The sequence below is a fragment of the Octodon degus genome, unplaced genomic scaffold (genome assembly GCF_000260255.1).
Source record: "Octodon degus isolate 3935 unplaced genomic scaffold, OctDeg1.0 scaffold00158, whole genome shotgun sequence".
In the NCBI taxonomy this organism is placed as follows: Eukaryota; Metazoa; Chordata; class Mammalia; order Rodentia; family Octodontidae; genus Octodon; species Octodon degus.
This window is the reverse complement of record NW_004524734.1, coordinates 5,621,717-5,642,744: the sequence shown is the minus strand read 5'-3', so window position 1 is coordinate 5,642,744 and position 21,028 is coordinate 5,621,717. Positions and strand designations below refer to the sequence as shown.

Here is a 21,028-nt window from a genome sequence, read left to right as displayed (position 1 = left end):
CTGTCTTCTTAGTTGGGAAGAAAAAGAGTGTCCTGAGGTAACCCCAGCTGCAGGGCCAAAGAAAAAGCGTTGCCACTTGTTCCTTCATATTGGATGTTCACAGCAGAAATTAGAAAGTCTTTAAATTTTTGAAAAGAAACGAGAATAGATTAAAGGAAAACCACAAAGAAAAGACCTGGATGAGGAATATGAAGTGCTTAATACTTTCTAGAAGAAAATGGTACATGGAAGTTCTCAATGGAGAAAGTCAAGTTGGGGTTGTTAGATTTATTTATAATTACCGTCAAATTAAGAGTGCACTAAGTAGGGGGTATAAAACACTGTATTTCATCCAGTGCAAGATACCATTGAATGTGAGACACATCAGTTTTTATGTTCCACTGAGAAGAAAAAACATTATAAATCATAACTGCATAGTAACTGTCTTTGAACACAAAGTCCATAGATTCTAGAATCATAAAATAGGATCATTAAAATACTTGAAATTTGTTAAATACCCATGTAGGGAGGATAAACTTGGTGGTTTTTAAAAATAAATTTTATTGTATAGGTTTAAAATACTTAACAAGGTGTTATAATACATATAGATAATAAGATTTCTGTTTGAAAAACTTGACATCCATCATCTCACTGTTACCATTTTGTTGTTGTTGTTATTGTTGTTGTTGTTTGTGGCATCAGTAGCTAAAATCTACTCATTTGAGCCTGAATCCAAAATAGAGAATAACTCTGGAACGTGAAGTCCTCCTGTTTCACGTTAGCTATCTAGACTTGCTCATCCTACATATCACTTTGCAGTATTTGACCTATTTCTTCCTTACTCCCCTTTCTCCAGCTCCCTACTGACTTCTTTATTCTTTAGCTTTGTATACTTGATTTTTTTTAACTCTGTGTGTGTGATCATGCAAATTATTTTTTCCTGTGTGGCTTATTTTGTTTAGCATAATGTCCCGCAAGCTCATGCAGAGAGAAGATCTTGTTCTTCTGTTAGGGCCAGGGATGCCCCATCATGTGTAGGTGCCACAGTTTCTTTGATCACTTGTCCACCCACAGAAACTTGTGCTGCTGCCATGTCTTGGCTTTTGTGAATACTTCTGTGTTGAACGTGGGCGTGCAGATAGTTCTGTGAGGTAATTTTATTTCCTTTGGATGGAAATCCAGAAGAATTGCTTAGTTGCATGCTAGGTCTGTGTTTAGATCTACCTCCCCTCTGCCAGTACTAGGGATTGAAATCAGGGCCTGTGCACCTTTTTTAATTTTTGAGATAGTGTCTTGCTAAATTGCTCAAACTGGGCTCAAATCTGGGACCTTCCTGTGTGTCTGGCTTCCAAGAGTGCTGGGATTACAGGTGTGTACCACTATCCCTCCTGCCTTGTATTTAATTTCTTTAGAAACCTGTAGACTTTTCCATGATGGCTACACCAATCTACATTCCCACCAGGAGGGACAAGAGCAGTTCCTTTTCTGTGCATCCTCAGCAACATTTTTTAATTTTGCCTTATGATAATAGTCTCCTTAAAGGTGTGAGATGATGCATTAGTAGTTTTCACTTTTGTTTCCCCGATGATAGATTGATGTTGGGCACCCTTTTATTTACCTGTTAGCCTTTCTTATGTCTTCGGAGAAAAATACATTCACATCTTTTGCCCATTTTTTAAAAATTGTTTGCTTTCTACTGTTGAGTTATATGACTTCTTTATAAATTTTAGATACTAACCTTTTACCAGATACATAATTTGAAAATATAGTTTCCTAGTTCATAGGCTACTGCTTCATTATGCTGGTTGTCTTTTGTATTGTCAGAAGCTGTTTAGTTTGACACTGTTTGTGTTTCTGGCTTTATAGTTTCAGGTCTTCTACTTGGGTTCCTGCGAAAATCAGTGTATAGAAGCGTTTCTTTTTTTCTTTTTTTTGCGGAACCAGGGTTGAACTCAGGCCCTTGTGCTTGCTAGGGAAGCACTTATTCTGCTGAGCCATCTCCCCAGCATTTCTCTTTTATCTTCATAGATTTGTAGTTTCCTTTCTTAAATTTAGGTATTTTGTGCATTTTAAGTTTTTTGTTGTTGTTGATTTTTTTCTTTTCATAACCGGGATTAAACTCAGGCCCTTGCACTTGCCGGGCAAGCGCTTATTCTCCTGAGCCATCTCCCTGGCCCTTCAGTTGATTTTTATGTGTGGTTTAAGATACAGGTCTAATTTTATTCTTTGCATATGGAAATCCAGTTTTTCAAGCATCCTTTATTGAAGAGTATTGTGGGCATTTTTATAAGAAATACTACTTCCTGAAAGTGTATTTTTGATCATCTCAATTTATTGAAACTCCACGGCCCCACCAAAAATACTAATGTCATTTGTATTTTACAGATAAGTTGAGGCCACAATAGGTAGAGAATTGAATCCAAGCTTTCTGACTCCATACTTAATTTATCAGTCCCTTCCATCTGCAGCACACAGATGACACTCCTTCACAGCAGTTACGTCCTTTAGCATTACTATGAACAATGAATTAGCAAATTTGAGAAATTACTCCTAGAGGAAAACACAGCTAAGTTCCCAAGAGCCTTTGATTACAGCATTTTCTTTTTTCTCCTATTTTTTCTCAGCTAATCAATACTTAACCTTATTTCATGTGTGTTCATTTGAAAAGGCCTTGTTTAATATTTATTACTGGTTGATTAGCATTGAACTCACAGGCACCAGTACTATATCCTCATGTCTGAATGAAGCTTATCTAACATACCTGTTTCTTTCTATAAGACATCACAGGCTTCTTGTGCTTAGAAATATTACAAAGCACTTCAACCCCACAACTGAAGGCCATTTTAAGTAGTGACACCACTAACAAAAAGAGAGAGACACAGCAAAATAGATCATGACAAAAGACACTTGTTTATAGGATGAGAGCTGAAACAAGAGGGAAAGATCTTCCTTTGGGACCTCAGCTGGGACCTGTGCCTGGTGGGTGACTCAGGCTTCCCGAGGCTTCATGCATGGCTGCCGGTGTTGATCTGTACCTGTTACAGGTGCATTTTAGCAAGCCGGCAGAATTTGGAGCCCTCAGACAAGGGTCGACTGTAACTCACAGGGCTACAAAATAGATTATGTAGTTGGATTACGCAGTTCTGATCCTATTAGTCCACTGTTGTCATTTTCTAAGAAGATTAAAAAAATAATAAATCAATAACATCACTTGCTGGATAAAGAAATAAGAACAAAAAGCCCTTAGAATAGCTGCATGATAGGTATGGAATAGGCCATTTGCTCGCTGTGCTTTTTATTGAATCATTTCTGAACCTCAATTTCTCCTTGCCATAAAACTAGTTTAATGGTAATACTATAGGAGTAATGAAAATGTTAAAGTCAATAAGTGGCAAGTGAGTGCCTCAATAAATATCAGCTTTGAGAAGAGAGGGCAGCTGTTTTGTGCATTGCAAACAGAGACCTTCAGTGACTTTCCTGGATTATAAGCAGTGTTCTTACCCGGTGAGGAAGTAACACCTCAGTACCCAGGTTAGAAGCCTCGGCTCCACCTGTAACTAGTCTCTTCCATTTCCACTCAGCTCAGTACCTCCGGATCCCACCTCTCACTATTTCCAGTATTATGCAGTAGGCCTTTTTTTTAAAATTGTTTTTTAATCTTTTATTTATTTATCTGGTACAGGATCTCACTACAAAGTTTACACTAATAGTGATCCTCCTGTCTCAGCCTTCCCAGCCAGCATGTGCCACCATACCCAGTTTCAATGGCCAGCATGGCACGCCAGGTGTTCCAGGGCATGGCATGTGGTACCGAGGATTGAACTGGGGTCCTTGCACTTGCCAGGCAGGCACTTAGACATTTGAGCTATCTCCCCAACCCTTGCTTGTGTCTTTTTAAATGCTATTACGTACAGAGAAAAAGTTTTAAATACAGAGACTTTATGTGGTTTTAGATTCCTATATAGACTTGTTCCCCATTTTTTTTCTGTTTCCTTTTAATAGAAGTTTCTAGTAGGTTTTGTCAAATGAACAAGTGAATGAATGAAATCCGTTCAGTGGATGTGAGGTCATAGTCTCCATCAGCCGGGATGACTTGCTTAACTTCATAATTTACATAGGAGGCAGTTGGGGATAGAGACTTCTAGGGCCTTAATCAGCTCCTTGAAGACCCTGTTGGTGATCTTTCTGTTGTGTACGCCCTGACCTGGCTGTCTTTCCTTGAAGGCCAGAGGAGCAATATGCCACATGTGGTTCCCGGCTTGTTGCACCCCAATCTGGGAGGACCATGTGCTCACTTGGAAATATTACAGTCATCTTCAGAACCAAGAGCCAGGAGAAGAGGTGGTTTTCCACTATGCCTTTTCCGTGGCTCATGCTTCTTTTGGGTAGGTGGCATGGTGGAACTATGGATCATGGTGAAGTGTTTCACCTCCACTTAGTACATTTCCCACATTGACTGGTTTGAAATTTTTTCACAGAAAGTATTTCATTAGGTTCTGTAGTTTCCCTGTTTAAATCTAGGCAACTGTCCCAAAAATTTTCAGCCATGAGTACTTCACAATGTTAACAGGGGTACATTCTGATCCTGAGTTGGAGGGGTACCTGGAGGTCTGCCTTGTAAGAATTGGGTGGGAGGATATTAGGGGAGATCCTGAAAGGAGCGTGTCACCCTGAGGGCTCAGGGCAGTGACTGCTTCATATGGTAGGCTGTATCTGGGGTTTATCTTCAATCTTCCTGGCCTTTATCCTTATACCCTCAGATACCAGCGTATAGGACCCACTTGTCTTACACCCCTGCCAAACATAAACATATGTAAGATTTCATTTTCTTCCAGTGTAGGAGCCAGCAGTCCTTGATCAAAGCTTACTCACTGAGTTTCCTCGAAGATGAAGCCTAGCTGGAAAATAATCAGCCTTGGAAACTAGAGATCAAAACTACCAGCCCTAGTCAGCCTTTCTTTCCTTGCCTGCCTTCACAGTAGCCACCAAGCAAGAGAATAGGGGTGGCAGGGTTTGGATTTCTTGATGGTTGTTGTCTGTTTGTTTGATGATTTGGGGATGTGTACATATACAATAGTACTTTGGTTCACAAATGTAATTCTTTCCGCATTTCTGGTTGCAAACCAAACTGAACAAAAACCAAATCAAGCCTTCCCATAAAGCCACCATTGAACCTAACCACTGAATTGGATTCAGTTCTTGTCCAGTTTGATACATAGTGAGATCCTTGGGCATGGGGCCCAAGTTTAACTAAGAAATCCATTTATGTTTTATATAAACCTGGTACACATTGCCTGAAGCTCATTTAATGCAATGTTTTTAGTGTACAGGTGTCTGTGATTTGGCTGAAACCCATTGCATGAGATCAGGTGTGGAATTCTCCACTTGTGGCATCATTTTGGCCACCCAGAATTTCAGATTTTTATTTTTTTTTTAATTTTTAAAGAGAATACAAATTATAATTTAAACAAAAAATTAAAAATAATACAGAATTTCACTTAACAAAGTAATATGAATTTCACTGCATTTGTTGTGGTACAAAGAGTTGTCTTCCAACCAGTTATTCATGTTATCAGATATATATATATATATATGCATATAAAATTGAAAAAAAAATGTATAAGAAATTAAGAAGAGAAAATGTACAAACAATTTTAAAAAGGAGACAAAAGAGATTAAAGCATTAACAGTTGTCCAAACCATCCTGTTTACATACATAGATAAATCTCTTTCCCTAACTCCCTCTCCTGTCCTCTTCAACTCAGTAAATCTTTCTTTTTGAATAAGTTCATTCCCTTTTCCCAGTATCTGTTGTACCGTTCAGATTCCATGTTTCTCTTTGACGTTCCCACACTAAGGAGACAATACAATGTTTGTACATGAGGGTCTGATTTATTTCACTTAAGAGTATGTTCTGTAGTAGCATCCATTTACCAACAAAAGACTTAAATTTATCCTGTTTCATAGCTGACTAATATTCGATTGTGTAAAAGCACCACATCTTTATCCATTCTTTAGTTGGTGGGCAGCTGGGTTGTTTCCAGTATTTAGTTATGACAAATCATGCTGCCAGAGGAGACCCAGGATATCAGAAGCAATCCTGGGAAACAAAGGAAAGGCAAAAGACATAATCTCTGACTTGAAATTGTACTATAAGGCTACTGTGAAAAAATAAGCATGGTACTGGCATAGAGATAGACCTGAGGATCAGTGGAACAGATTAGAAGATGCTGACACAGGGCCAAGGAGATAGCTCAGTGGTCTGAAGCGCCTGTGTAGGCAAGTACAGGGACCGTGTTCAATTCCTGGCACCACATGCCATGGCAGCCCTGTCCCCAGGGTGGGCTAAGCTGCCCCCCCAAAAAAAGTGCAGACATCTACAAACACACTCAGCCACCTTGTCTTTTTTTGGGGGGAGGGGGCAGAACCAGGGATTGAACTCAGGCCCTTGCGCTTGCCAGGGAAGCGCTTATTCCACTGAGCCATCTCCCCGGCCCCACCTTGTCTTTGATAAAGGGGCCAAACATACTTACTGGAAAAAAGATAGCCTCTTTAATAAATGGTGCTAGAAAAACTGGCTTTCTACATGCCAAAGGCTAAAATTAGACCCATACCTATCACCATGCGCAAAGCTGCAGTCAAAATGGATCAGAGATTTAAATATAAAACAAAAACACTAAGTCTTCTGGAGGAAAATGTAGGTAGAAATCTTAAAGACATAGGGGAAAGTAGAGAGTTCATGAACAAAAACCAAACTGCATGGTAAATACTTTTTTTTTTTTTTGCGGAACTAGGAATTGAACTCAGGCCCTTGTACTTGCCAGGCAAGCACTTATCCTACTCAGCTATCTCCCCAGCCCCCTGCATGGTAAATACTTAAAAGAATCAACAACTGGTATCTCAGCTTTTTGAAAGGTTTCCGCACTTAAAAACAAATCTCCAACAGAGTAAAAAGAAAACCCACAAACTAGGAAAAAATTATAGCTGTCTATCCCTCCAACAGAGGCCTTCTATCTAGAACATCTAAACAATTTTTAAAATCAAGCCTCCCAAATTCAAAAGACCCAATCCAGAAATGGGCGTCTGAGATGAATATATGCTTCTCAGAGGAAGAAATAAATACAAATGGCAAGTAAATATATGGAAAATGTTCAGCATCATCTGTCACTTAAAAAATGCAAATTAAAACAATACTGAGATTCCATCTGGCCCCAGAAAGAATGGCTAGGGCCTGGGAAGATGGCTCAGTAGAATAAGTGCTTGCCTGGCAAGCTCGAGGGCCTGAGTTCAATCCTTGGTTCCGCAAAAAAAAAAGAGAGGGACAGAATGGCTAACATCAAGAAGTCAGCCAATAACAAATGCTGTGGAGAAAAGGGAACCCTATGGAAATCAGTGTGAAGATGCTTTAAAAAGCTAAGATTGGAGATTCCACTCAAGGCAGCTATTTCCCTCCTGGGTATTTTCCAGGAAAACTGAAAACGTCATGCCACAGTGATATATGTGTACCCATATTTATAGAATTTCATGTTTGAGAGCAGTTTGGGATTTTCAGATTAGGGATGATCACCTGTACTGCTTTTTCTAAGAATGACAATAGTAGGAGTAGTAGCTGTTATAATCCCATGAGTAAAGTATGAATCACTGTTTATTGTTATTAATACTTTGGCTTCCTTTTCCTTACACATAACTATTATTATTTTTTTTAATTTATGTATTTAGTACAGGGCCTACAGGGTCTCACTACACAGATTGCACTCATAGTGATCCTCCTGTTTTCAGCCTCCCAAGTACTGGGTTACAGGCGCGCCACCATGCCCAGTCTCAGTCACCCTTTCAGTGCACCCCCAGGGCCATGCTGGTGTTGTACCCCAGGGCTCAAACCCCAGTCCCTGCATCCGCCTAAGCAGGTGCTTTAATCCACTGAGCTATCTGGCTGGCCTTAATTATTGTTTTTTTTTTTTTTCCTGATTATTCTTGACATGGTTGAGGTAGTACTGAATATTTGGTTTCATATGCTGCCTTGTAAGCATTTTTGTGCTTCATTTAAAATTGTTTTCGGGGGGCCAGGGAGATGGCTCAGTAGAATAAGCTCTTGTCTGGCAAGCACAAGCGTCTGAGTTCAATCCCTGGTTCCACAAAAAAAAAATAATAATAATAAAATAAAATAAAATTTAAAAAAAATTGTTTTCGGGCCGGGGAGATGGCTCAGTGGAATATGCGTTTCCCTGGCAAGTGCAAGGGCCCGAGTTCAATCCCCAGTTCTGCAAAATAAATAAATAAATAAATAAATAAATAAATAAATAAATAAATATGTTTTCATAATCATGTTAATGACTGAGAAATAGGGCTCACTATTAATGGGCAGCCATGACAGAGCTCTGTAAGGATGATTACTTAGGAAGTGTTTTGGCTGGGTCTGGTGGTGTAATCCTTTAATCCCAGCACTTGGAAGGCTGAGGCAGAAATGTTGCCATGAATTCAAGGCCATCCTGGTCTCATAGCAAGACTCTGTCACCAAAAAATAAAGAAAAAAGAAAGAAAGAAAAAGAATTTTTGGCAAGAAAACACTTTCTACTTCCTATTATTATACACTTTAAAAGAATATAATGGTGGAATTTGGGGATTTATTACGTTACACTAAAAGCCCAAAGGCGTTAACAGTGGTTAAAGTTGATAACTTTTGTTTGCTATCTGGGGAGAAAAGAAAAGTGAGGAAAGGTCAGTGGTGACACTTTTAAATTGAGACTCAAGTTAAATGTTCATTCTTTCTTTAATGTGATGAAATATTTTAAAACACAAAGCTAAGAAAAATAGTGGCAGAAATCCATATAAATTGGTTTATTAACTAAGATACCTTTAAAAGGAATTAGTTAATATTTATAAAATCACAGTGATACAAATCCTGAGATCTAGGCATTACTTACATACTGATGCAAAGAAAGTCATGTTCTGTACTGTGTCAGTACTACTGTTCAGTATTATTAGAATTATGCTGTGTGTTTGTAAGCCAAAATCCAGGAAGGAATTAGGGTAGGCAAAGGAAAGGAAGCATGGAAAGAAGAGATACGGAAAGAATGAGTCAGTGGAATACATATCAGATCTAAATTGGGTAAAACTCTTTAGCTTCTTGAGAATGAGAACAGGACCCACTCAGAACTGCATCACCCATGTATTCATGTTGGGAGGAAGGTCTAATTTGGATACAATTCACATTCCTTGGTGGTGCTTAGGAATAACTCTGTCATTAAAAAAGAAGTTGTCGGCTGGTGAGATAGCTCAGTGGTCTAAAGCACCTACTTAGAACAAGCTTCACAAAGGGACCGCGGTTCAGTCCCCCAGCACCACATGCCAGCCAGCCCCGCCCCCTGGTGGGCTGAGCTGGCCACACATAAATAAATAAATAAAATTAAAAAAAAAGGAGTTGTCTGGTTTTCAGTTCCTGTAACAAAATACCCAAAGTTGGGTAACAGAGAAAAGGATTTCTTCTAGCTCTCCATTTTGGAGAGTCACAGTCTAAACAACATGGTTCCAGCTCTGGCAAGGGCCCTTGCACCTGGACCAAATCATGGAATATGGCGTCGTGGTGGGAACAGGTGTGATGGAGAGATCACATGGTTGGACAAGGACAGTTATACTAAATCCTGTGCCACAACCCCTCTCTGAAGAACTAATTTAGAGTCCCTACCTCAGTTCCTTCAGGGCATTTCTCACTGACCAAATTACCAGGCACAAGGCCCTGTCTCTTACAAGTTTCAATGTCAGCATCAACACAGTAGGGATCAAGAGTCCAGCACTTAAAAAAAAAAAAAAAGATTCTAGCACTTGAACCTTTGTAGAACAACTCATATCCAAAGCCTAGCAGTGAGTACTATATTATTGATTAAAAACCAGTGAAACATACTTCAATACCTTAAATTTTAAAGGTATTTATGTTACAGTTGGAGTCTGAGAGACTTGTATCTTCAGTCAGTTGTTCATGATTATTGTTGACCTACATTGATCTTGGAGTAAGTTGGAGAATTCTCATCAAATTGTGCTGATCCTAAAAATTGTCCCTAAACTGTAGCATCTGTTCTGTATTTATAAACTGAAATAATTATGGATGTCAAATAAAGGAAAACTCTGTTTCCTTTGGAAAGAAAAGAAATCCTTTTTTTAGAAGTTCACATCAACAGTCTTTTCAGACCTCAAGAATTTTCTGTTTGTATTTTGAGAGGTTGCTCACGTGTGACCATTGTCGTTCCTTCCTCCAGTTCCCTGCCAGACGGTGCTGGATTACCTGAAGACGGTGCTGCAGCACCACAACCAGCTCCTGCTGCCACAGCCTGCCGACCAACCAACTGAGGTGGGTGCCAGGTGGAAGGAGACGAGGCATTCCCAGCACGCCTTCCTCACCAGGAAGCCCCTCAGTAACCAGCCACTGTGCCAACACAGATAGGCCAGCCACGTGCATTTTGACTTGCAGGCATATGAGTCTGTTTCTCTCTTGGTGTACATTTTGTGGCAAACCACGCCTGTGTTCACCTCACAGGGTTTAGTTTTGCTGGTGGAGGGAGGAAGTAGAAACAGCAACCTGAACATGGACTCTTTCCCCATCCCTGCAGGTGTGGTGAGAGCTGACTTGGAGTCAGCAAACAGTCCCATCCTCAGGCAGAGCCAGTGCTTCAGGGTGACTTTGCCCTGTTGGGATCTCCCACACTGCTACTTCTCCCCAGGGTTTTTGTTTGCTTGGTTTTGAGGCAGGATCTCATCATGTAGTCCAAACTGGCCTTGAACTCAAGTCAGTCTTCCTGCTTCAGCCCCCCAAATGCTGGGAATACAGGTGTGCAACACCACACCCAGCCTCCCCAGATAGCCTATTGTCCAGAACTCCTAAACTTGAGCCAGGTTGTTTCTCTGGCCCTCAGCAGAAGAAAGCAATCTCCTAGGAGAGATGCCATCAGTTGTGGTAAAAGAATGTTCCCAGTTTAGACTTTTGAGATAGGCTGGGCTTGAACTCACTGTGTAGCCCAGGCTGGCCTTGAACTGGAGGCAGTCCTCCTACATCAGCTTTCTGAGTGCTAGGAGTGCAGGTGTGCACCACCATGCCCAGCTCTAAACATTTTTACAAGATACTCATAACTTTATTTTAAATATATTATTTTCAGTTTACAGATTTTAGAACATGGGCCATTGTTTGAATATCATACACTGAAGTCTTGCTACAATTAAAAACTGTTGGACTCTTTGTCCTTCCTTTACATTACGCTCTTGACACATCCCCTGCCAATACTTTCATAATATCCTCCTCCCTTTTATAGCTATGGGGACTGAATTCAGGGCCTTTGCACTGAGCTACACCCCAGGCCATTTTAAATTTATTTTGAGACTGGTTCTCACCACTTACCTAGGCAGGGCTTAAACACATGATCCTCCTTACTTAACTTGGAGGAATGCTGGGATTGCAGGCTCTCACCTGGACTTGGGTGGAATTCCTGAACAGTGGGCCAAAGTTTTATCCTCCTTAGTGTTCCCAGCACCTTTCCTAGAAGGTGCTCAGGTCATCCTTGCAGGCTGGTGACCTCCTTCTTAAATGATTAGATACTTGGAAGATGGGTCCATATTCTTCCTCTCTACCCCTACTTCCCATCTGTTCCTCTACCCTGTAATCTTACTTTGGTCTTTGATACTCCCCACAATGTTCTGCAAGCTGCCTCTGCTGCGTGTTCCAGTTGTCTGGCTCAAGGACCTTTTTGCCAGCTTAGTGTCCTCCTCCTCCTCTCGAGTTCCAGGTCCTTTTCTCACTGATCTTTTAGAAGTGTTTTCATCCATAGTTTCACCTTCACTCTTTCTCTGCCCAGTCTTGGTCCTTCTCCAAACATCCACCATATTAAGGTAACCAAATCCCAGGTGGACACCAAGAGCACTGTCCTCACAGCTTGTGTTCTCTGAAGGCTCCACCAAATCGAGGGAGTGGTTCCTGACCATGGCTTTCTTCCTCTTCTGTGCTCCTGGTGGCCAGTTAACTGTGCAGTTCTGTAAATCAACTCTTCTCTGGTTGGCCCCAAACACTTTTCACCAGGATGTTGCAGTGGATCACTTCATCCTCAGTCTCCACATTTAATGGGAAGTTGGCTAAATTAAAGATCCAAACTAAATGTCAGATGCTTAAAATTCTTTCATTACACACTTGTCGCTTTGTAATTATGAAAAACACAAAGGAAAAGTGCACTTTCTCTAGGGCGCCTTCCTGATTGTGCTCTCCCTGCTACAAGCTCCTGCGGCACACCTCACTGTTCCTGCGTCTGACTCTGAGCTCCTTACCTCACACCTTCCACTCAGTTATGAGCCTGTGGAGTAGCATCCTGATTTTTTTAAAGTGACTCCAAACTTGGTCAGACTTTAATAACTTGTTAGTGGCTAATTAAAAAGGATATAGGACCCATATCTCATCAAATAGGAGTATATTTCCCCTAGGTAGGACTATTTAAACTTTCATTACCCAGCATTGTTATTGTTGCTGTACTACTTTTATTGTCATTTTAGGCCATGAGCATTTTCTCATTTTTATTATTTATCTCATTTTATTTCTGTTAACTGCTAAAACAGGATTGTAGCTGTCATCCATAACCCACATTCTGAGTTGTTTCAAGTTGTAAATTACTCGTTCTCTTTGCCTTTTTCTTGATGAAAATTACTTCCAAATGGTATTTCCACATTTTATGAGACCAATTATTTTATGTAGAGCTTCTGCAGTTTGGGAGAGTGTTAAGTTTTTCTGTGAATGGATTTTGTTTTTAAGGATTTGAGAGGGGTGCTTTCTCGTGTTAGGTTTTTCTGTGAATGGATTTTGTTTTTAAGGATTTGAGAGGGGTGCTTTCTCATCACCACTTTCATCATAAGTCCCCCCATCCTGAAGGTGACTGTAGGCCCAGAGCCCAGCATTAACTCAGGGGCAAATGCTGACTTTGAGGTCAGTGTTCCCAGCTCTGCTCTTAGAGTTGGGTCCAGGATGTAAAATAAAGCAGTAGTCCTCCCTTGCCTGTGAACCTGCATGCCAGAGGGAAACGGGTTATTTTTAACAACTCTATAGTATTAAACAAATAATATAAAAAGTAGCTATATAATTTCCCTTTCTCAGGCTGCAGGTGTACATATTTATAGGAACCATGAGAGCACGATTTTAAATTAAAGGTGTGAAAGTCTCCCTTTTTAAATGGCCCTTGTCTGTATTGCTTTCAAAGATGTTTAGCCTTGCCAATTTTTATTCATTCAAAACTCAAGTTTCCAGTACCACAGTGTTTTGTTTTTTTAAAAGTCTGCTCTTTTAGTGACCAGCATTACTGAGTGACAGGCACCAGCCAGTGCGTGTTGCATCCTCTTTCAGTCACTTAGCAAGTGTGTCCTGCACCTCCCGTGTCAGGCACTCCTCTTGGCCCCGGGAGGGAGAGGGGGTTGTACCAGAGGGATACATTCCAGTCCTCAGGAGTCCTTTGGGGGATTTGTGGATATCCCCGGACCAATCAGTTAGCTGGGATGATTTTCCTGTTTTGACAGAAAGGTGAGGTTTGGAGAAGCTAATCACCTGCCTGAGGCTGAACTTTGTGGAGAACTGGCCCTGCTGCCCGGGAGAGGAGGACAGCTGTGGGGAAGAGTGCTTGGGGCAGGTGCCTCCGACTGGCACTGATAAATACCGTGGTGGACCTTCCCAGAGAGTGTGGGAGAGAAAATGACTGGTTCTGGGATGGCCAGCCCGAATTCCACGCAGCCCAGCTGCACCTGGCTCCCTGAGGGCAGTGAGCACACAGGGTCGGAGCTCTGCGCCCTCCCCACCCTGCCTAGGGGTAGAGGGGCCTTTCCCCTGCTGCCTGACTAGGTCCTAGCCCTAAAAGCTCTACTTTTCTGTGAGAGAGACCACTCCCATTTCACTTTAGTCTCACCACTCAGTCTGTCCACCTCGGTCTTTCCGACTCTGGCTCACAGATGGCTTCCTGGCCCCTGGGTTCTGCTGCCCATTCTCTTCATTTTCATTCAACCCTCACCTCTCACGAGCCCTGAAGGGAAGGAACTCTGGGCCAGGGAGCCACCCGTGTCCTGCTCACCTCTCACCTCTGGTACATGGGGGCCCCTGTTACCCGAGAACCGTGGTTGATGCGCCCATGTGCTCATTTCATTGTATTTATTTATTTTTTGCGGTACCACGGATTGAACTCAGGACAGGCCTGTGCGCCTGTTTCACAGGTGAGAAAGCGCTTGTTTAGCAAGTTCAGGTAACTTGGACACATTAACAAAACCAAGATGCGTTCTAAACCTAGCCTGTCTCTATTTGAAGCCCAAAGCGCCAGTTTCAGCTGCTCCCTGAAAAGGGGAAACAGTCACACTACTGCCTTCTGGAAAAACGTGGACGGTAAGGCAACACTGCCCACACGCACAGTCCAGCCCTGGTTTCCTCGGCAAACCTGGCTGCCTCTTTTCCGCTGACTTTTATTTCATTTACCCTTCTCCATGCTTAACTAAGTAGAGCACTTCTTAAAACAACAACCTGTCAGACTCAAACCCAGCCAGATTTATAACTTGTAGTAAATTTATAGAGTTGTAAAACTGAATGAGTTTCCCCTTTATTTTGTACACCTTAATTACTGGGGAAGGAGTACGTTAAAACTGAGATCATGGGTTAATTAATTTGTCCTGGACTGTAGAATTTTATAGACAGCCAGAACTAAAATAGTGGCTGTGTAGGTGCAATTGACTAAACATGGCCTATAAATGTCACACGAGCTCCCGTAATTAGTCCCGCTGCAGCTATTTAGCCTGGGAATTTTATAGCAGACATAAATTATGAAGGTGAAAAGTAAGAAAAATTTTGAATTGACGTAGTGGCATTTGCAGAAGCTATCATTTGAGAAAACCTGTTTTGCATTATTGTTTTTTTTCTCCAGTTTTTACAATTCCTCTCATTTTAAAATTAACTTTTAACATTGCTTGTATCTTAACATAGTTGCTATCAAGTGTTGGGTGCGTAAAACACAAGTAATTCCTTATTAAAATGAGACCACCAGCATTATTTCTAAAAGAATTTAACTGTCAACCAAAGGATGAAGGGACCTGTTTGATCACACTCTTCAAAGTCATTTTTTGCATATTTTAATAGATTGAAAAAGAAAGTTACAGGTTATATTTAAATAGTGTTCGCTGTCATTGGATCTTGACACATTTTAACCTACCTGTTAAAATGCAAGTTATAAATAGCTCCTCTTTCAAAGGTGTTCATTATACCTCATTGGCTCTTGTTAGAGAAAATGCAAATGTAATTTGAAAAGTGCCCCTTCTGAGCCTGAGCGTGAGCAATTACTGGTACTCCTCAGTCCCTGTGCATTGTCAGCGTAGCCACTCGGTTAAAGGCACACTTGCCTTTGAAATGGAGATGGGAGACTGTTTTGGCTTCTGGCTGCCTGGCTCAGTGGGTAATGAGAAAATATTTTGCTTTTCCAGGGAAGCAAGCAGCTGTTGAACAACTATCCTGTCTACATAACGAGCAAACAGTGGGATGAGGCCGTCAATTCTTCAAAGAAAGACGGGAGACGGCTCCTTCGATACCTCATCAGATTTGTTTTCACAACTGATGAGCTTAAGTACTCTTGCGGCCTTGGGAAAAGGAAAAGGTCAGTGCAGTCAGGAGAGACAGGTCCTGAAAGACGCCCTCTGGATCCAGTTAAAGTCACGTGCCTCCGAGGTACTGCATCCTTCTGCTCAGTGTCCGCCATCCGTGACCCCATTTCACTGCATTGGCTGTGGCTCCCGTACAGGGTTCAGCCTCACTGTATTTTGATTTCTTTCCACTGAGACCGTACAGCCTTCATGTGGCCCATCTACTTGGTATTGAGAAACTCTGTAAAACCTCTTGGTTTGCTTTAGCCTCGTTCTCACTCAGTGGTACATAGCATTGCATAGCACCTCATGTTTCACGCTTTAATACAGATTTTCTTTGCTGCCAGAGAAGGCTTCTTCCGGCAAAACTGGAACATAGAGAAATGCACACAGGAAGGGAAGATGTGGATTTTTTTAATTGGTAAAATGAGACCTACTTCCACTTTAGCTTGGGCACCCCCATCTGGCTTCCTCCCCAACAAAACACGGTCCAACTCCTTAAATTTGTTCAGAATACTGGTTAAACTATACCTTAGCCAGGAAGACTTTCTTCTTTAGCTTAAAAAATTTCCATATTAAAAATACTGCTCATAGAGTCCCACTTCATCGATGTTCACGGGTGGGTACTGTGAAGCCAGGTGTACCACTGTGGGCCAGGTGCACGCTTGGGAGGGCTCAGGAGGTACACAGGTGACTGCGCAGGTGCAGACAGAGTGCAGGTACACGGGGAGAAGCACTACAGTGCCAGCCAAAACATGCCTGAGAAGACCTCAGCCAAAGTCTCAAGGCTGGGGGCTGGGGGGATAGCTCAGTAGAATAAGCGCTTGCCTGGCAAGCACAAGGGCCTGAGTTCAATCCCTGGTTCCACCAAAAAAACCAAAGTCTCAAGGGCACTTTTTAATTTAAGGTAATTAATAGAAAAATATAAAAAGCACTCTTCTGTGCAAAAGTAAGATGGTAAAAATCTCAAATACTCACCTATAGTTCTATTGTAATTGTACTGGCTGGAAAAACATCATATTGATTTAATTTAGATAGGGATCAAACTATCCTGATAAGGAATTCATAGTTTTAAAGAAGTATCACTGACAAGGCTTTGGATCTTGGAAGGAATATTCGTACACTGGCCCCTGGGTGCCTCTTTACTGAGGCACTTGAATTCTGCAGCCTTAGGGGCCTAAGGTGCCTGCGTAGTATTTGTTGGTAGCGAGGATTCCCTAGCCCATTTCAGAGATTTTTCTTTTTTTTTTTTTGTGGAACTGGGGATTGAACTCAGGCCCTTGCACTTGCCAGCAAAGTGCCTATTCCACTGAGCCATCTCCCTGGCCCCGAGATTTTCATTCAGTAGGGGTAGGGAAGATATAACTGGCTAACTGGCTCCTGAACACAGTCACCCTAGGTGATTGTGATGTAGGTTGGCCATGTGTGAGGAAGCCACTAACAGAGAAATTAGCAAGGCCCAAGAGACCCTGATAGGTTCTTGTTCTCAATCTTCAAGCTAACAGCTGGTTAAAGAACACCATACTCATAGTATTTGCTGTCCTTCCAGAGATGACTTTCTCAAGCAGTTAACTTTCTCAAAATACAAGCAAATACCAACATGGATTTTGAAATGTACTCCCCAACTGATAGCAAACATGGTGCCACCTTGTCTTACTAAGCAGATTTATCTTTCTTTCAAACAGCAAGTGTTTCTTAAATACTTCTCACTTAAGTATTTTTTTACTTTTCCACATGAAAAGGAAATTGGTTTGGAATAAGTTGGGTGTGTCACAAGTGACTTCATCATGGCATTACATTGGATCTTGCATATAGCTTTTCTGATAGAACTTAAGTTAAATTTCAGCAGGCTGTCACCTTCTGTCAACACCAGTTGTGTTTTTCTCTCTGTTTTACTGTTGTGTATATTCCCACAGAATTCATTAGGATGCACTGTACCTCCAACCCCGATTGGTGGATGCCCTCAGAGGAGCAGATAAACAAAGTGTTCAGCGACGCTGTGGGTCACGCTCGGCAGGGGCGTGCAGTGGGGACTTTTCTGCACAACGGTGGCTCATTTTATGAAGGGATCGATCACCAGGCTTCACAGGATGAAGTCTTCAATAAAAGTTCACAGGATGGATCTGGGGATTAGTGGACAGAATCTTCCCCACTGTAGCAGCCAGTCTTTTCAAGAGCTCCAATTGTAAATGTCTGTGTACCTGTCACCTGAGAGTCCAAAGCATGTTATTCTATCATACTTTACATATTCTCAACCTGAAAACTCATGATCAACTGCCACAGTTCCAAAATAGAATTCCACTCTATGGTTGTTTGGGCAGCCTGTGGCACCTACAGCAGACATAAGGAATATTATCAGAAGTCAAACTAATGTTACTGTGAAATGTTTGTTGGCTGAATGGTGAGGGTGGAAAACTAGGTGAGATCCTGGTCACCTGCCCCCCATCTCAGGCTAGCTATTTCCTTAACAGAGCTGGTCTCCTTAAGGGAGGTTAGGTTGGTGTTCATGCCTATGGGAAAGAGTAAGGTGTGGAGCTATTTTAAGGATCAAGGAATAAGTGTTCTCTTAATTTAATTCAAGTAAATTGTCTTTCTGTTTTCCAAAGACTTGAATTTGGAGTTCTCAGCAAAGACTCAGCATAGCTGACATTGTATGCTGTCTGTGTATCACCAGACCTGCTATTAACAAAAAGCCAGGGAACAGAGGCCATCTGTATAGACAGTGGGTAATTGGAAGCCAGCCACTTTTGTGTTGTTTTACAAAGAAAACTTCCACCTTGGTATTCACAAAGGCTATGTGCTCACTGGAGTTTACAAATAGTAATTGTATGTTTTAGTTAAAAAAACATCCAAAGATCCAAAACCATTTTCAAATGCTTGACTTTATACATTCATAGATCTGCCGTTTCCATAGCCTTCACGTAGGCTTTGTCGATACAATGCCAAAGTAATGCGGTGAACAGTGAGAATTTCTGTAACTTAGTTGTTTGGTGTACTGCCCACCAGATCCGTGGTGTGGCTGACGGCATGTGCTACCTTGACCTGGAGTCAGAGACACATTTTCAAGGCCATTCTGACAGTTACGCAGTGGTTTGTCGTAATTTCTCTGTGATTTGAAGGTCCTTCTGTGTTGAGTTGATCTTTAGAATCTGTAGGAAACTTCTATTGATTTTTGTCATTGATGAAGTCTGCTCCCAACCATGTGTGTGTGTGTGTGTGTGTGCGTTGCCTCCTTTGCCACAGTATTCTCTTGAAAGCCAGGCTTTGGCTCAGTTCACACTGTTCTGCTTTTATCCACTTCTCCTTTTTAACCTGTTGAGCTGTGGTGTGAAATAGTGCGGCCTTTGGAGCCTTTCCCGGTTGGCTAATGCTGCGGAGGTCCTGGAATCATCATTCATGAGGGATGCGAGGGGAGACTCCCTGTTCCAAACTAGTTTGGATTACTGCGTTCTTTATTGTCCAGACAGCTAAGTTGGCAGCGTCTCTTGAGGGCTATTGTCATCTACAAACACAACAAGAAAACTGATGGAAATTCAAATTTATGAGCATCCATTTAAAAAGTACATTTTTAAACCTTTTTTTGTGAAAGTGAAACTATAAATTAGCCTTGTGTCCAATAATTGGCAAGTGTCCAAAGTATGTGCCGTCCCAAAGCAGGTCCTTCTGGTGCCTCTTTAATGATTGTGGGCTTTCATCTGTTGATAAGTTTAATGAGTATGAAGATAAGTCATTTGTCACATTTGTAACAGGTACAGCAAAATTGCATTCGAGTCCTGTTTTGGGCAAATGAACTAAGGTTTAGAAGTAAAAGAAAGGATTAACAAGGCAAGTGTGATGTCAGCGGGTGAGATTAATGTCTCTGGCTATCCAAAGAAGATAATTCCTTGATGTGCTTGTAAAAGTCTGGGAACTGTGAGATTGTCGAATGACGTGACGTTTTGGGTAGAAGGAAAGCATCACCACGGCCTCATGTGTCTTCATTTTACCTTTTCTTTTTTTACCCTGGGCATTAGTTATCCTTATAGTTGAGTACATTGTTTTCTCTAGCAGCAATATTTTGTTGCCTGTTAAGTAACTCTAGCTTTGTTTTCCTTTAAGTCTGAGGGCTCTGCACATTTCTTCACATCTGAGCATCATCGTGAAATTCAGTATCACACTGATCTTCACTGATGGGGACAAGCACGCCTGTGCACTCGTGCTGCACAGCCTTACATGTGACATGGCTGCACCACACCATGAATAGCCGAGAGCCTCCCTACTTGCCGAGGCCTCTCAAGTGGGCTTGTGCACACGCTTTGCTCCAGGGACATCAGCTTCTCCCTCACATGCTCCCACTCCAGGCAAATTACTTCCCTGTGGCACAAATTGTAGAAGGTGGAAGTATGAGCTGGCTTTCTGTTTGCATATATGCAAAGCACGGCCCATGGGATGACTCACTGAGCACCCTGCAGCCAGGTCCAGAGCCTTGCGAGGTGCTCCTTTGTACTTGTCCTTGTTTGCGTAACTGCTGTATCTCCCTAGCACTCCCTCTGACCCAGGGCTTATATCCCTAAGGCTGTGGTGAAGCATAGCTCAGATACCTGCTGTCTGCTTTCCTTAGCGCACATCCGTGCTGCTGTTTGTGCTTCCTCTTTAAGCTTAGATTACTGACTTCTTGATAGTCACCTGGCTTTTGAATCAGAGCTTACAAAGGACATTTGGGTGGTTTGGTTTTTTTGTCTTTGTCTTTGGTGACAAGGTAAAAAGCTCACCACTAGCCAGGCATGATGGTGCACAGCTGTATTCCCAGTACTCAGGAGGCTGAGGCACGAGGATTGCTACAAGTTTGAAGCCAGCCTGGGCTACTGATGTAAATTGAAAGCCAGCCTGACATATACAGTGAGATCCTGTCTCAGAAAAGCAAAACAAAACAAAAAAAGAACAATAAAAAGCTGACTGCTAAAGATAGGACATCATCAATGCTCTTTTCGTCTCAGTCTTTCCATTACCTGTTTTCAGATTGAAGATGATGGTTCTCTTGATTTGCTTTTCCCTGTCTGTGTAGCAGTTGGGTACATTGCTTTCGTGACAAGAAATGTAGTCTTATGTTCACTTTGAGAATTGTCCTTGAGTCAATATAGCATTGGTGTAAACTGGATTGAATTAGAGTAGCTCAGGCTGCAGCTGTGGTCACTCATTGGTCGGAGGCAAAGGTCACAAGGCCTGGGAGGGGTGGGCTGACCACAGAGGTTAGAGCAGTGCTTTGGTCAGTGAGTAGGTGGTGTCCAGAGTCTCGGCTGTCACAGTCATCCATGCCTATGCAAAGTGGCAGTATGTGTGTCATGTCCTGTGTTTTTCAAATTAAAACGTTGCAGGTCATGCCTGGAAGGGGACATTATTCTGCTAGCAGTAAGCAAAGTCACATTTCTTAACTTTTTTGACA

General features: G+C 41.9%; 1 protein-coding gene across 1 annotated transcript in view; it reads left to right on the top strand.

Moving 5' to 3' along the window:
* Positions 1-17,835, top strand: part of Bend4 (BEN domain containing 4) — a 46,204-nt gene extending 28,369 nt beyond the window's left edge. The window contains exons 4-6 of the mRNA XM_023702771.1: positions 10,233-10,324; positions 15,451-15,691; positions 17,523-17,835. Of these exons, the coding sequence (XP_023558539.1) occupies positions 10,233-10,324; positions 15,451-15,691; positions 17,523-17,740 (551 nt within the window). The 3' untranslated portion in view covers positions 17,741-17,835. The remainder of the gene's footprint in view (positions 1-10,232; positions 10,325-15,450; positions 15,692-17,522) is intronic.
* The last annotated feature ends 3,193 nt before the right edge of the window (positions 17,836-21,028 follow it).